General features: G+C 28.0%; 1 protein-coding gene across 3 annotated transcripts in view; it reads right to left on the bottom strand.

The window, feature by feature from the left end:
- Nucleotides 1–1,014: 1,014 nt before the first annotated feature.
- LOC148231879 (zwei Ig domain protein zig-8-like) overlaps nt 1,015–14,123 on the bottom strand; it is a 112,004-nt gene continuing 98,895 nt past the window's right edge. For 2 of the 3 annotated variants that reach the window (XM_088191851.1, XM_088191852.1), the window contains 4 exons: nt 12,770–12,980; nt 5,368–5,495; nt 2,737–2,917; nt 1,015–1,768 (listed from right to left, as the gene is read on the bottom strand). In XM_088191851.1, the coding sequence (XP_088047977.1) occupies nt 1,611–1,768; nt 2,737–2,917; nt 5,368–5,495; nt 12,770–12,980 (678 nt within the window). In that variant the 3' untranslated portion in view covers nt 1,015–1,610. The remainder of the gene's footprint in view (nt 1,769–2,736; nt 2,918–5,367; nt 5,496–12,769; nt 12,981–14,123) is intronic. The other variant, XM_088191853.1, reaches the window with a different exon arrangement.

The following is a 14,123-nucleotide window of genomic DNA, read 5'->3' as shown; positions in this document are numbered from 1 at the left end:
ATATTCGTAATGTTTAGTGAATAAAATGACTCAGCGGTATCCTTATTTGTATTTTAATTTACAAAATTGTGAAAATGAACTAGTGGAAGGGCAAAGGTGACCTCAAGCAAAAAATCGGATAATCTGAAGTATCCGATTTTTTATTTAGAAATCGATATCAAAATTAGAAATCGATATTTACATGACGTAGCTCTCTGAGAATATCAAATCTAATAAAAAAAATTAATAGCAACTTGAAGTTGTTATTATAAATATAGTGACTATTTATATACTATTTTTATATGAATTTCGTAAAAAATATGATATGTGCTACTTGTATGTCGTTATATAAATATATTATAAGATTAAGTTCATTAACATTTTATTATTAGATAGTCAAATTCATTAACAAGGTATGTAAATGCAGCGTATTGGCTGATAAAATAGGTATACGGCTTCATTTAGTTATTTTTCTAATAAAACAACGTAATTTAAAGAAGTATTTTCAGTCCGTCCAATAAAAAAAATCATTGATTAAAAATATTTTATTTGTAATTTTGTACGTATTTGAGCGCAATTTATTTTTCACCTACAGTGAAACTTTCTAGACGCCTTCATTATTTGCAGTCCTTAAAAACAAATTTATATAAAAAATATGTATAGCAAAATATTATGTTAGGCGAATTTAGCAAAAGTGTGTCAATAATAAAAAATAATATAATACAACTCTCGCATTTTTAATTAATTTTAAAAACTTTGCAAAATTCGCTGCTAATGAAGACGATGGAAGAATTTCTTAATTAGTTAAATATACTTTTAGTGCTTCTTATTATTTTATATCATTGATGAATATTAAATTATGTAAATAAATAATATTATTATGAATATTAAATTAAATTTTAGTTGCTCAATGTTTTATTCTGCTCCTAGTATTGCATTTTAGTATGTTTATCTCAGTTTTATCGCACGATATAAAAGGTAGTGTGTATATAAATAAATAACGAAAACCTTTTTTTTAATGGACATTTTATTTACATCGTATGGTTTACACAATGAAATAGGTGAAAGACAAGTTTTTTAATAATGTACAGGTGTGGAAGATTATAAATCTTTTAAGAGAGAAGATACGGTATGAAACTGTATATAACAGCTAGACTGTCATTTTTTCGATAAAATCATTCAGTACTTTTCGTATATAAAAAAATTATCGCATTTTTTGTGATACGTAAAATTCAACATCACATTCGAATAATGTACAACGTGTCGTTTAATCTTCTTGTTATTTCAATATAAAATTTATTTAATATAATATTCATATTTTAAAATTAAAACTCGCTCTAAGAACAACTTCAATATATTTTTATATATAATATATCTTTATTTTTTTTTGATAACTTATTTTAATACATATATTCTTGTCATATAAATAAATCACGTATGAGATACTCATTCATTCATTATTATAATTTATTAAATATTTTTTTATTAATTATCACTGAACACTGTTCGTTTACTTCGTTGAAGTTTCTCCTTTCATCATATGAAATATTCAACAATATGATATCTTTATGCGAGTTATGTACATATATACAATAATTTAAATTAATTAGTCCTTTAGCACTTTTCGTTTATCATCCAGGATCAACTCGGAGGGTTTTCGTATTCACTCTCGATGGTCTATATGTCCAAAATGTGTACAAAAACAGTACCTGAAGGGCTAGACATGATTGAAGGAGGAAGCAAGAAGCAGTTCTCGCTGCTTCTCCGTGCATCGCAGCAGGATGTTCACCTAAGAAAAATATATTAAAAAATCATACAAGTTATTCTAAGCAATTTAAAAATAAAATTGATTTATTATTATCATAAGATAACTTGTGTAAATATTGAATTTTCGTCGGTTACAACTCCAAAACAATAAAATATGGATCAATACAGACTGAAGGTTATATAAGATATGTACATTTTTTTTACAAACACTGATATTATATTATAAAAAAATCTGGTTTTTAAAACAAAATATCGTAATAATAATTTAATTAAATTATATTTTTTTGTTTGAATTTAACCTTGAATTTTATTGGCTTTGTAAATAAACAAGACATTTGGTAAATTTTGTATTTTATTGGCTTTATTGTGTACCATTCTTACGTTAAAGTTTTTATTGCCACAATTTTGTATAAACTTTCTGAATTAAGTTTCTACTTAAAGTCAATTAAAGAGGTAAAGTACAAAATGTACAAATAACATTGGCGGTGTGTTAATGGGTTAGATGCGGTGCTACCTCTGTTTTGTTTTAAATATACTTTACAATTCAAATTTTAAAATAAACATTAATACTATTACTATCACTGGTAGCTCTGGCACTTCGCCAAAATGACGAAGCACGCACATACAGTCCGCAAAATCCCAAAGTTGACATTTTCAACCTGCCGCATAATTAAGGTTAAACGAGCAATCAAAAGCGTATTAGAGCAAAAATTGTGTCCAATTAACAGAAACATGGCCGATTTTGCTAACCCTCGTCGCTATGAATAAACAAGCACGCTTTAGCTTTCAGACCGACAAATCAATACAAATCATATTGTACATACAACATATTTACAGTATTCATGTTTGGATATGATTGTTTACCAATCGAATAGCCGATTGTATTTAAACGTCAGATTGTGAAAGGTTATCGGGTCAATGCTGTGATTTTTTAATAGTCCTACAAAATATTATACTATTTACTATTTCTACTCTTATTTAACTTATTACCATTTAAAATGTGAACTCTCACATGAGCCACAGGCGCGTTCGAAGGTGCGCAGGTGTACATTCCGGAATCTGAGGCTCTTGCTCTTTGAACCAGTAATCTGCTGGAACTAGCCGCTCCCTTTTCAGTCACTAAGCTGATGCCCCCACGGGCCGAGTCGAAATTTATTACCTGTGGAATTAACTAAATAATCAGATATAGTTTAGCGATTAATCAAGTAATTCCTAACTCCTGTGAAATGGCTGAATTTGGATTAATACATAGATTAAACTATATAACACGAAGGTAAGATGCACGACAACCTTAAATATTGTTTAAAAAATCATACTTTATTGAAAAAAAAGCTGGAGAAATAATTTAGCGTATTTATATTTATGCCTGATAAAGAATAACAGATATCTGTACTCAAGTATAGATATATCTTAAGAAGTTGTCACAATTATATTAGCATTATGACATAATGTATTGTATTGTAGAATTTATTATTTCAAAAAGACTTGAGAGACTTAGTACTAATTTACAGATTTGATTCTAAGGGTACTCGAATTTTTTGAAAAAGCAGACTCAACCAGAGAGTAAAATGACTATAGCGAAAGATACTTTATAGACGATGTCTCCATCTTGGTTGAGAAAATACTTTTAATACAACAATAATTATATATATTTTTATATTCTTTACCATTAAGTTATCCCAAAATAAATGTTGTTCTTTTACAAATATTTTTTTATTGTTAATTTAAATTTTGATGGTTAAATTCAGATATAACATTTTCTCGCCTCTCGGCTAATTTTTTATATCCATTAGTATAAAATGGCTTAGATTCAAAATATTCTGATAACTCTCGGTTCACATTGTCTGCATTCTAATTGTTTTAGTCTAGGAAGTGTTTTATTGATTAAAATAGTAGTAAATCATTCGTAAAGAGCAAGGTCTGGAGAATATGGTGGATGATATAAAACCAGGCAAGTTCCTTAATTTTATCGAAAGGCAATATCGTACTATGACAAGCACTCGATCTTGTAAATATTTAAACCAATCTGGGTTAAGGGTATGTATACTTTATAACAGGAAGTACAACATGTGAATACCCTGGGATGATCTTTAATTTTTTGAGATCTTAAAAAAAATTGATACAAATATTATATTCATTAAATTTTTTTTTCTCTAAAAATGACAAAAAACACAAGTTTAATTTTTTTTTAATATAAAAAATTATATTATAAAAGATATTGCATTTTTAGATAATAAAGGGATTTTTGGCCCACTTCTATAATAAGTGGTTAATTACGATCTTATACTCTCAGTATTTATGTTTTTAAATACATTTTAAGGTTGACACTTACCCTCGCATTAATGTTTATATAGTTACATAGATAAACATATTTTAATATTAAAATAAAACTAATATTAATGTTAAATATGAGCTATAATTAAAAATACATTTTCTATGACATAAATTTTAACCAAAAAGGTTAATTTACTGTGGTAATTAATGAAAAAATAAAACAGTATTTTTTATAAAAAGAGACGTCATTTAGTGTTCTTGTATATTTTTCGTATATAAATTAATTTAAAAAATAATTATGATTATGATTGTTTTCATATAAAAAGTCTAGTATTAAATAGTATTTTTACAGGCATTAGACACAGGACTTGTTATCCCAGGAATAATTTATGACCTTTAAAAATCATAATATGGTAAGCTTGTTTTGCATGTTTTTTTTTACTTTTTTTTTGTATCATTGAAATATAGAGTAAATATACTTTTTAAAGTTTGACGTTACTTCAAATATGTTATATTAAATCTAAGGCAAAATATAAGTTTTGATCTCGTGGACATCCATTATTATAAAACTTGCTTTTGTGACGCTTAATTTATTGTCTTATATTTCGGTTATATAATAACATATAAATATTAATATGAAACAATCTCAAGGTATATTATAAATTGCAAGAAATGAAACGTATGGCTTTTTTAAAAGTGTAAAAATATCACATTTACTTATATAGAAATGTAAACGTATACGCTTAGAGGCAGCGGGGAAAAAAGGGAAATTAGCGCAGTAAATTTTAAGTGATTTAAGAGTTTGGGGATTGTTATAAAGCCTACATTATTTGTAACGCAAGTAAACCGACCGTTACCGACTTTTTTTCGGGTCCGCCGAAATAACTTTTCAGAAAAGGATTTAACACGGGACCTTTTTGTGTGCGCCATTTTTTGTTTAGTCAGGAAATGGTCAATTTGTTTTTGGTTTGTTTTGATAAATAAACAGAATGCAATTAGATTTTTTACGTGATTCAAAGTTTAAAATAATTGTTGACCTAGTGACATGTTTTTGGGTTAGGCTAGTTAAAAAAATGTTTTCACATGTACATATTTTTTGTAGGAAGCAAATCATATGTAGTACTTCTTTAATATATTTAACAATTGATTAAATTTGTAAAAACATATATTAAAACCACAGTTATTTTAATATTTATGTAATTTATAGAATATATAATGAAAAGTGACACTTTGCAGTTGATTAATATTATTATATTTATGTCTAAATCTAGGACATTATATTACTTATCTTTATTATATTATACTTTTAAATTAAAATTAAACTAATTAACTAGAGTAGTAATTTACCTGATCTAGATGAGACCACGTGATGGAGGGCGGAGGCTCTGGTGCGTGTCTAACCAAGCACGTCAAGTTGATGGTCGATCCTAGATTAATGAACAGTTCTGGTCCTCCCAAAATCTCCGTCTCGGGCTCTGTTAAACGAAATAATTAACATTAGTGTGATTACATTTTTTAAATTTTAGTTTTACAAGTGCGTTTTAGTATATTTTACAACTACAAAACTGTATTTGACGATTCATTCTACTGACTTTTATCATTTTTTCAAGAATAACATATTTTAAATGCGTCTCTCATTAGTACTCTTGTACTAAAAGAGTGTCTAAACCTAAGTCATTTATTCTTGCATTCCTTATTTTTTGTTAATCAGCAAATGTTTTAGGAAGTCAAAAGAAAAAGTTAATAATCGTAATTCCTAGAGTCGGTCATAAAATCTATATTGCTAAATATTTTTTTTGAAGTAGAACTTCTACTTGTTTCAAAAATTGAAGCGGTTATAAAACATTTTAAGATATTCAAATACATTTAACTTTTCTATATATAAATAATTATTTTATTAGAACTGTAACTAATAATAAGTATTGTTTTTAGTACTTTTTGAAAGAATGTAAAATTTAGAGCTTTCCATTATCAACAAAACTAATGTTTCTTATTGAAAATTATTTTTTGAAAATTTTTGAAGAAAAATGCTAGATCGAAATTTGCTAATTTATTAAGAATTTTCATAGAATATTTTTTTGTTTAAAATGAAATTTTTATGAATTTTTTGGATCTTTTCTAACCTCTGCATTTTTTTATACCGCCGTGCTAAATATTTTATAATAAGCATACTTTGTGTCAAAAATGTCATTGCCAAAAATTGTCAACCACTCAATTAACTTTATCATTGCTTTGGTAATCTATAACCAATATAATTAGATAAGAAAAACAGGCTCACGTGGTAATCGACAGATTGTAAAAATGTATGGGAGCTTTTCAGTGTTACGCCATAAAATTAGTCTAGCGATAAACCTTAATCTCGGTTTTTTTAATAATCCAAAGAGGTTTTGTATCTTTATTTTGTTCGAAACATATAAAGTGTTAAACAACAACAGCTGTAAAAAATGTAACGATTCAGATATAAATACGGAAGCCCGAAATTTCTTCAGAACTTGACGTTATGCAATCAATCAAAGCAGATCGATCCGTTCTGGTTCAGTTTGCAAATCATCATTTAATAGTTCTCTTCAACGATCATACAGTTCTCAGTTGATCAATACCATGATTATACATATAATATTTGATATACATGTAAAAAAATATATGTATATCAAAATTTTCAAAAAAATCAAGAAGTGAAAATGAGAATTTTCATTTTCACGTAATTAAAAACATCGAGAGAACAGAATGCCTCAACAGAGCTATCTGACTTTTTACTGTCGGGTAAAGTAATCTAAACCGGATACAAACACAAATATATATTCATATATATATACTATAATAACGTATTATATTTATTTTTATTTATATTTTCAATTTTTATTTCTGTATTTATTATATTTTTTATTATTATCTATATTGCTAATATCGAGTAGATCAAACTCAACAATCGAGTATAACGACGTGGTTTTACCAATATATGTACATACATGTATGTGTGTATGTAAATTTTACATTGTATATTATGGCGGTAATTTGGAGCTTTAATACACGTGTCGTGGTAGCGAAACGTTTTGCGCACGTGTGCCGCCTGTTGGCCGTCACTTAAATAATTCATTTCAATCAGAAGCCCTTCTCCGGTGCGTACAAGGGCATGAAAGGGTTAAATTGAATTTGTGTCTCTCTGTGGGTGAGAATCGGTAGAAATCGAATTTGCTAATTGAGGTCGATGCTATAAAATTGGATTATTATTAAATTGCAATCTATGTTGCTATCAATATATGATTTAAATAATTATTTATAAGTACATATAGTATACGCTAAATAATTTATTTATCATAATAAATATAAGTATTAAAAAAAATATGACTTTAAAACTTTCAAAAGCCTAAAACCGTTTTTAGATGTTTGGATAATCAAGTTGGTTTAGTTCACAATGATATTTGCACTTGGGTATATATGTACATACATATATTTCCTGAAGTTGATATAATATTTTGTATACATATGTAAATTAATTTGCGTAAATTTAATGCATACTGCAGTTCTTTTCAATGTTTTTAAAATGCAACCGAAAGACCAAAATAGTCATAAGTATAAAAACTGCCATTAAAAAGCCATCAAAACTGATTTATCATATAAGGATGAAAATTCAAGACATCGCTCTATTATCCTGTTTATAAAACGATATTACACGTGAGACGTAGAAAGAGTGAAAGACACTAAAATTATTCGACAAAAATAAAATCAGGATAGTTAATTTTCAGGATAATAAAATCAGGATAGAGATTTTGCTCAAAGAGTTATTGGGAAGAAAGTGGCTCAGGCGGTGTATTTAGTTAAAACATTTTTATTAAACGCTATGGAAATTAAGTAGAAAAATTATGATAATTTAAACTTTTTCCTTTAATTAAGTGGGATTAAAAATATTTCGAAATTTCATTTGTGACGTACCCTGTGACGTACGCACGAGTTCAATTTCGTTGAGAACAGTCGTCTCGTTACTGGGTTGACAGAACTGATATATACGTTTGAAGCTATAACACACAATATATAAACAGGATGACTTATTATCTGTTATTTGTTACAAAAGGAGGTAATGATAGTTGACATCTTATAGACACTATTATTTATCATTGTCAAATTGTGTGTTAAAATTATTACTTTATTAGTTATTATTAATATATTTATTGATAAAAAAGTGACACAATTAAAATAATATTTTTAGTCGAGTTAATTTATAGCTGTCATTTGGAAGCTTATAAAATTGCAAGTTTGGAAATAATTCATTAGAAAAAATAATAATTGACTTGTAATGCTGTTATACTACTTATTATTTTTTAACATTATCATTATTGACTGCAACGTCATAAAATTAATTTTTCCTCACCTAAACCTAGTAATTATCCTACAGGCTATATATTATAACTGTTTTATAGAATAGTTATGTACACTTACTGACGTTGGTTATAGAAGGAGGAAGGCCAAAATCTTCAAAATAAATATCAAGCAATAATGTCTTACATAATTCGATATGTTCGATCAGAATATTAAATGATTTCCTTGTGAGAAAAATGAAATATTTTTTGCTTTAATTTACGACAATTTACCACATTTTACTAATTATTAACGTCATTGATATGTAAATAAATTAGAGATTTTTTGCCACAAAAAAAAACAATTACTCGATGACATTTTAAACATAGAAATAAATATTACATTCAAGACTATTTCATATAAAGATATTGAAAGTATAAATGTAACATTGTGAAAACAAAAATGTAAATTTGCAGTTAAGTAAAAAAATTAAACTTTCTAAATAAACTAAAACACTTCTCTCTGGTGGCAGCTGGAGAAAATTACTTTCGTACAACTTTGCTACACAAAAACAATACTATCTATACTTCATAGGCGAGAGATTATATTTGGCTTTTGGTATCATTCCAAGCTAGTAATCCTAAACCCGAAATATAGAATCTTACGTAGCTGAAAAATATCTCTATTACTATATTAAAAAATAATTAGAAGGAGTATTTTGATATAGTCATAATTTACGTATATTATCATGTGAGTTGCCAACATATGTATTTTAAAATCATTTCCTGCTGATTTAACTGACTTTAAATCTATTGCATATTTCTTATAACAATAACAATGACAAAATACATGAATTTCAAAACAATATTATTTACTTTGTATATACAGTTTAGCCACAATTACTTCTATTTCAACTATTATTATTTACAAAAAAGTAATCATAAATTATATACATTTTAAACTTATGTTTATATAAAGAAGTTTTTAAAAAGCGGTATTTTATTAGTTATTTACACACGCGTCTTTGTAAATGATTAATTCGACAACCATAAATTTAACTCTAGTATGCAAATTACCTATAATTTTCACGTAATTGCGCGATTACTTTATATTTATAGAACATGTACACGACATCATGCGCCTATATTTTTTAATATAATTATTTGCACATGAAATTAATAATAGCTTTTCATACACATAATCGGTTGACACAAGTCTCCTTGTGTGCTTATATTGAACCGGTCAACATACATATACTTGGCATATGAGTGTATTTCGTGATTTGTGTTTCAATTGAATTCCACTAGCTTTGTGAAACACGCACCCCAAAGACAAACGACAGAAACATCCATTAAGAGCAATCTTCTGTATGACTATCACACAGAAACACAATTATGTGCTTCGGCCAATCCCAAAGGATTATGGCGTGACCCCTTGCAATTGCCCTTGACAAGGATAAAACATGCCATTTGTGTTTTAGGGTCAGACATATAAATTACGAGACCAAAATGTGGAATATTTCATCGCGTAATGATTTTTGAAAAATAGTATGCTTAATCGATTTTTGAAATTGTACAAAGAAAGGTATTGAGTTTAGCATATTTTTTGTTTATAATAGGATAGGGTAGTACATTAAAATACTCTTTGAAATAAATACAAATCAAATGATATTTTAACTAAATTAATTTTTAAAGGTTTTGTAACTTTAACACTGTAAAAACGTTAACTTACATCTATCATAAAGCATGCAATGATAAAAGCAATTGGCACATCTTTATAGTTACAGTAAAACCTTGAATTTCGAGTGACTTAGTTTACGAGTGTCTCAAAATTTCAAATTACTTGATAAGCGAGCGATGTTTTGCAATACAAGCAGTGTGTATTGGGTCTCTTTCTCTCCAATGCAGATAATGATTCTTTTTGACAGCTAATGATTATTCTTGTAGTGAAGACATGCCTTTTAGAAACCAGCCACTTTAATTTATGGATTAAGCTCATACAAATCCTACGACTTACTAGTGAAATTCGATCAAATATCTTCCTCCTAACACCACTCCATTACTCCAGCCTATGTTTCAGCAGGTAATTTTGTAATTCAAAAAGCAAAAATTCGAAATGATCAAAGAAACAAATCTTACCCTCAGACTATTTTTAAATAATTATTTCCACATCTTGAGCTACCTTAAGATTATCGATAAAGCATAAGGTGGGGCTAGGAAGAAAACTGTGGCCTAATTGCATTGACGGTTTTGATAAAATGTGTTCATAACAAAAAAATAGGACTGGAAGCCATTAACACGATATTCAAAAGTTAGTTAGCTGGAAAACTTGTCCAGGACCTGACCACCGAATAATTATTAGATCTGCATCGCGAAAAACAGCACAGTGCTATAGAGATCTTGTCTAAAGAGAAAGGTAGATTAAAAATATATTTAAAATGTAAGAAATAGTAGAAAATTCTGTAGAAAAGCACCGCCTGAGTAAGGCTGTAGTAGTTATGAATTTATTCAATGGCAATTCAATGTCACATTTTTGCCAAATCCTCAAAAGAAGGCAAATGCAAAAGTCATTGGATAGGTTCTAGTTAAAGTTACATGAACAAATATGATTTCATTAAGCTATTATTGATTAATAGCAGTGATTTCGATATGAATGACTTAAAAAATATGTTATTGCCTTAAAACATGAAAAAATATAGGTGTATTTTGTATTAATTATTTTAACATGAATATGTTTGTGTTTTGAAAGGAGTCAGCTTAAGTTTACATTATTTTTTTATGAAAATTATTGCTTTGATATACGAGTGTTTTTTTTTTGGATACGAGCACATATCCGGAACGAATTATACGAATTATAAGTAAATCGCGGTTTTACTAGATTATGTCTATCATAATCCGCAAGGGAAGCAACCATTGAAGTACACTAAAAATTAGACGCAAATATTAGATATTTCTCTCTCTGTGTAAATATATGTACATATAATTGAACATCAAGAAATATATTACCTAAATTTATATTCGAACCGTAAAATGAAATAATAATTGACCTTGACAAATATATTGTGCAATTTATTTACTTTAAACAGAATTTTAAGACAAGCAAGAAAATAAAAATTATATATTAAAATGCTGGTGATATACAAAATATAAAGATTTACTTTTAAAATATGTCATTTAATTTGTCAAATAAATGGTTAAATGTGACATCCACATTTTAAGGATACTGCTGTATTATATTATAAAAGTCTTACGCACGGTCCCTTTCTTCTATATAATCGTAGTTGACGTAAAAAATAATAATAATCTTTTTTATTATAATAAAAATGTTATTAAGTATTTCGTTTTGCTTAAAGAATGGCGTATAACTTAACTTATGCTGTTATTAGTTATTATTATTCGTTGCGACTGTTTTTCAAATAAACTTCAGAAAAGGTTGTTATTCTTCTTGTTTAATAAAAAACAACGACATTACACCGCCATATTTTATGGATAATGTAATAAAAATATTTATTTATTTTTGTAAAGATCCTTAGAATCACAATCTCCAGCGTTATTTTTTTTAGATTAAGAATTGTTTTAAATCTGGTCAACATGACCTGAGAGATTGTCACAATATAATGAATCATATCCATACCCACATACACACAAATAAATCATTTTTACATCCATTTTTATTGTGCTGCTAATTTCTTATTATTATTGTACATAATTTAAAAACTATTAAAAATATATTTTATCCTTAAATCTAATTTTAAGTAAAATAACAATTTTATTAAACAAACCACTTAAAGGCAAAACCACTTAGAGGATAACTCAAGGAAAAGATTAAGTATAAATAAACTATTTATAAAAAATCCATTAAAACCACCTATTGTTCGTTATTTAAACCTTCACCTTATTTTTTTAATTTTAGCAACAAAGCTTTTTATCAAATCAATACTTTTCGGTATAAATTAGTGAATAATGTGCGTGTGTTATATTGTTATATTTGTGTTAAACATTTTCATTAGTAATATTTTTGCATCCAATACTGGATATGAAATTTTTAGTAATTTTGAAACTACTAAAAATTAAGTGAATTAATAATAAAATAAGCCCTAATTCTATAATACCTGTTTAATATTAAAACTAGATCATAACTGTTTGTTAAATAACTACTTTTTTTAAATTCAAACCTTCAAAATTAAAAAAAATTAAAACACAACAATATTCCAAAAAACACTAAGGTCCATATAGGATTCGAACCTAGGTATTTCAAATCAATAATCAGCGACCAATATCTGGCATTAAAGAACATGGACTTTAAATTTGGAGAATTTTGGATTTCTGCTATGGTATAAAAAAATATTTTTATTATTTAGAATTTCTGTAATATGAGAAGTACTGCTAACTGCGATAATATACATATTCTAAACATGTACCACTACCCTCATAATTTAAAGTAGTCTACTCACCGACTACGCTCAAGTAGACATGGTGGCCCATGGGTGGCGTGGTGCTCACTTGACACTCGTAAGCTCCTGAGTCACGCCTCTGCGCTGGTCTTATCCGAAGTGCCCAGTCTTCAGAATGCGGACTGTGAAGGGCTTCAAAGCGTTGGTCGCTGGTGTAGGTGTATCGACCCACGGTCAGCAGGTGTATGTCCCTATGGCGCACCCAAGATACCTGTAAAGATAAATCATCATGTGTTAAAATATAGAAAGCAATTTGCACCATTAGGCTAATGGGTGGGCGAAAGAATGCGGGCTGATGGGCGATTGGGGGTTGAACATACTCGATCACAATGGATTGATGTATGACCGGTAGAAGAAAAAATATATAGGGATAGTTTTCAAGTTAGAGCTTATAAATGTCGATACTCGATCAAAAGTGGGCGATTACTTTGTGCTTTAGTGATGATTTATTTTCAGAAAATTGTAGATAATACTTTGTATTATTTTTAATGGGTTTGCCTTATGTTTTTTTTTGGTAAAAAGAAAATTTAATTAAAGTTTGACTATTTTTGTAAAGATTTTTTAAATGAATTTATGAAACGTTTTTGATTAAGCAAAATATAGTTTTCAATACTCGATATTTATAATAGTTTCAGGTGTGTTTTTGCAGCCAAACTAGACCCCAAAAAGCTGTTTATTTAATTGGACATATATAAAATACCACATATGCCGTTATCAGAAGGTGCAGTTAAAATAGCTTGTCTTGAAATTCAGAGAGTCTACTTTGTGGTGTTGAGTTAAATTATTGTCAGCTGTGATTTGTCGTGATGTGATCTTGTAATAATGCTAAACTATCCGCTTATATGCCTCGTGTTGTGACTTCTTTGAGTTGAGTCTTCTTTTGTCTTCCTTCTTCTGCCTCTCTCTCTATCTCTTTTTGCCTGCCGTCTGCCTCTGATTTTTTCCCCTTTCTATGACAGATCTTTTATATTGCTGGTTCGAAACAGCCCTGTCGAATCGCATACAAGGATGTTAGTATCGCCTCTCAGAAACACCCATGAGTGAAACTTCCAGATGACCACTTCGGCGATCGTTAACATAAGGGTTAAATAACAATGGTATTTTTGCGCATGTCTATCGTGCATCCTTTTTAAACAAAGTATAATTTATTCCCGGCTTCTTACGAGTAATAAAAATATCAGAACGAATGTTTTAATATTTAAAAAATAAAAAAAGATAAGATGCACACATGCAAATGTGAAATAGGTTCCGATACTTAAAATCAACTCAAAATTTAAATTCTCGTACTCAAAAATAAATCGATTTTTTTTTGTATATAAAAATAGTTTCATAAGTTACATACATAAAAAGTAGT

The sequence above is a fragment of the Plectrocnemia conspersa genome, unplaced genomic scaffold, assembly GCF_051122295.1.
Source record: "Plectrocnemia conspersa isolate PC_06_02 unplaced genomic scaffold, ASM5112229v1 ptg000009l, whole genome shotgun sequence".
NCBI classification, from domain to species: domain Eukaryota; kingdom Metazoa; phylum Arthropoda; class Insecta; order Trichoptera; family Polycentropodidae; genus Plectrocnemia; species Plectrocnemia conspersa.
The sequence above is the reverse complement of the archived record's forward strand: the minus strand, read 5'-3'. Positions and strand labels throughout refer to the sequence as shown.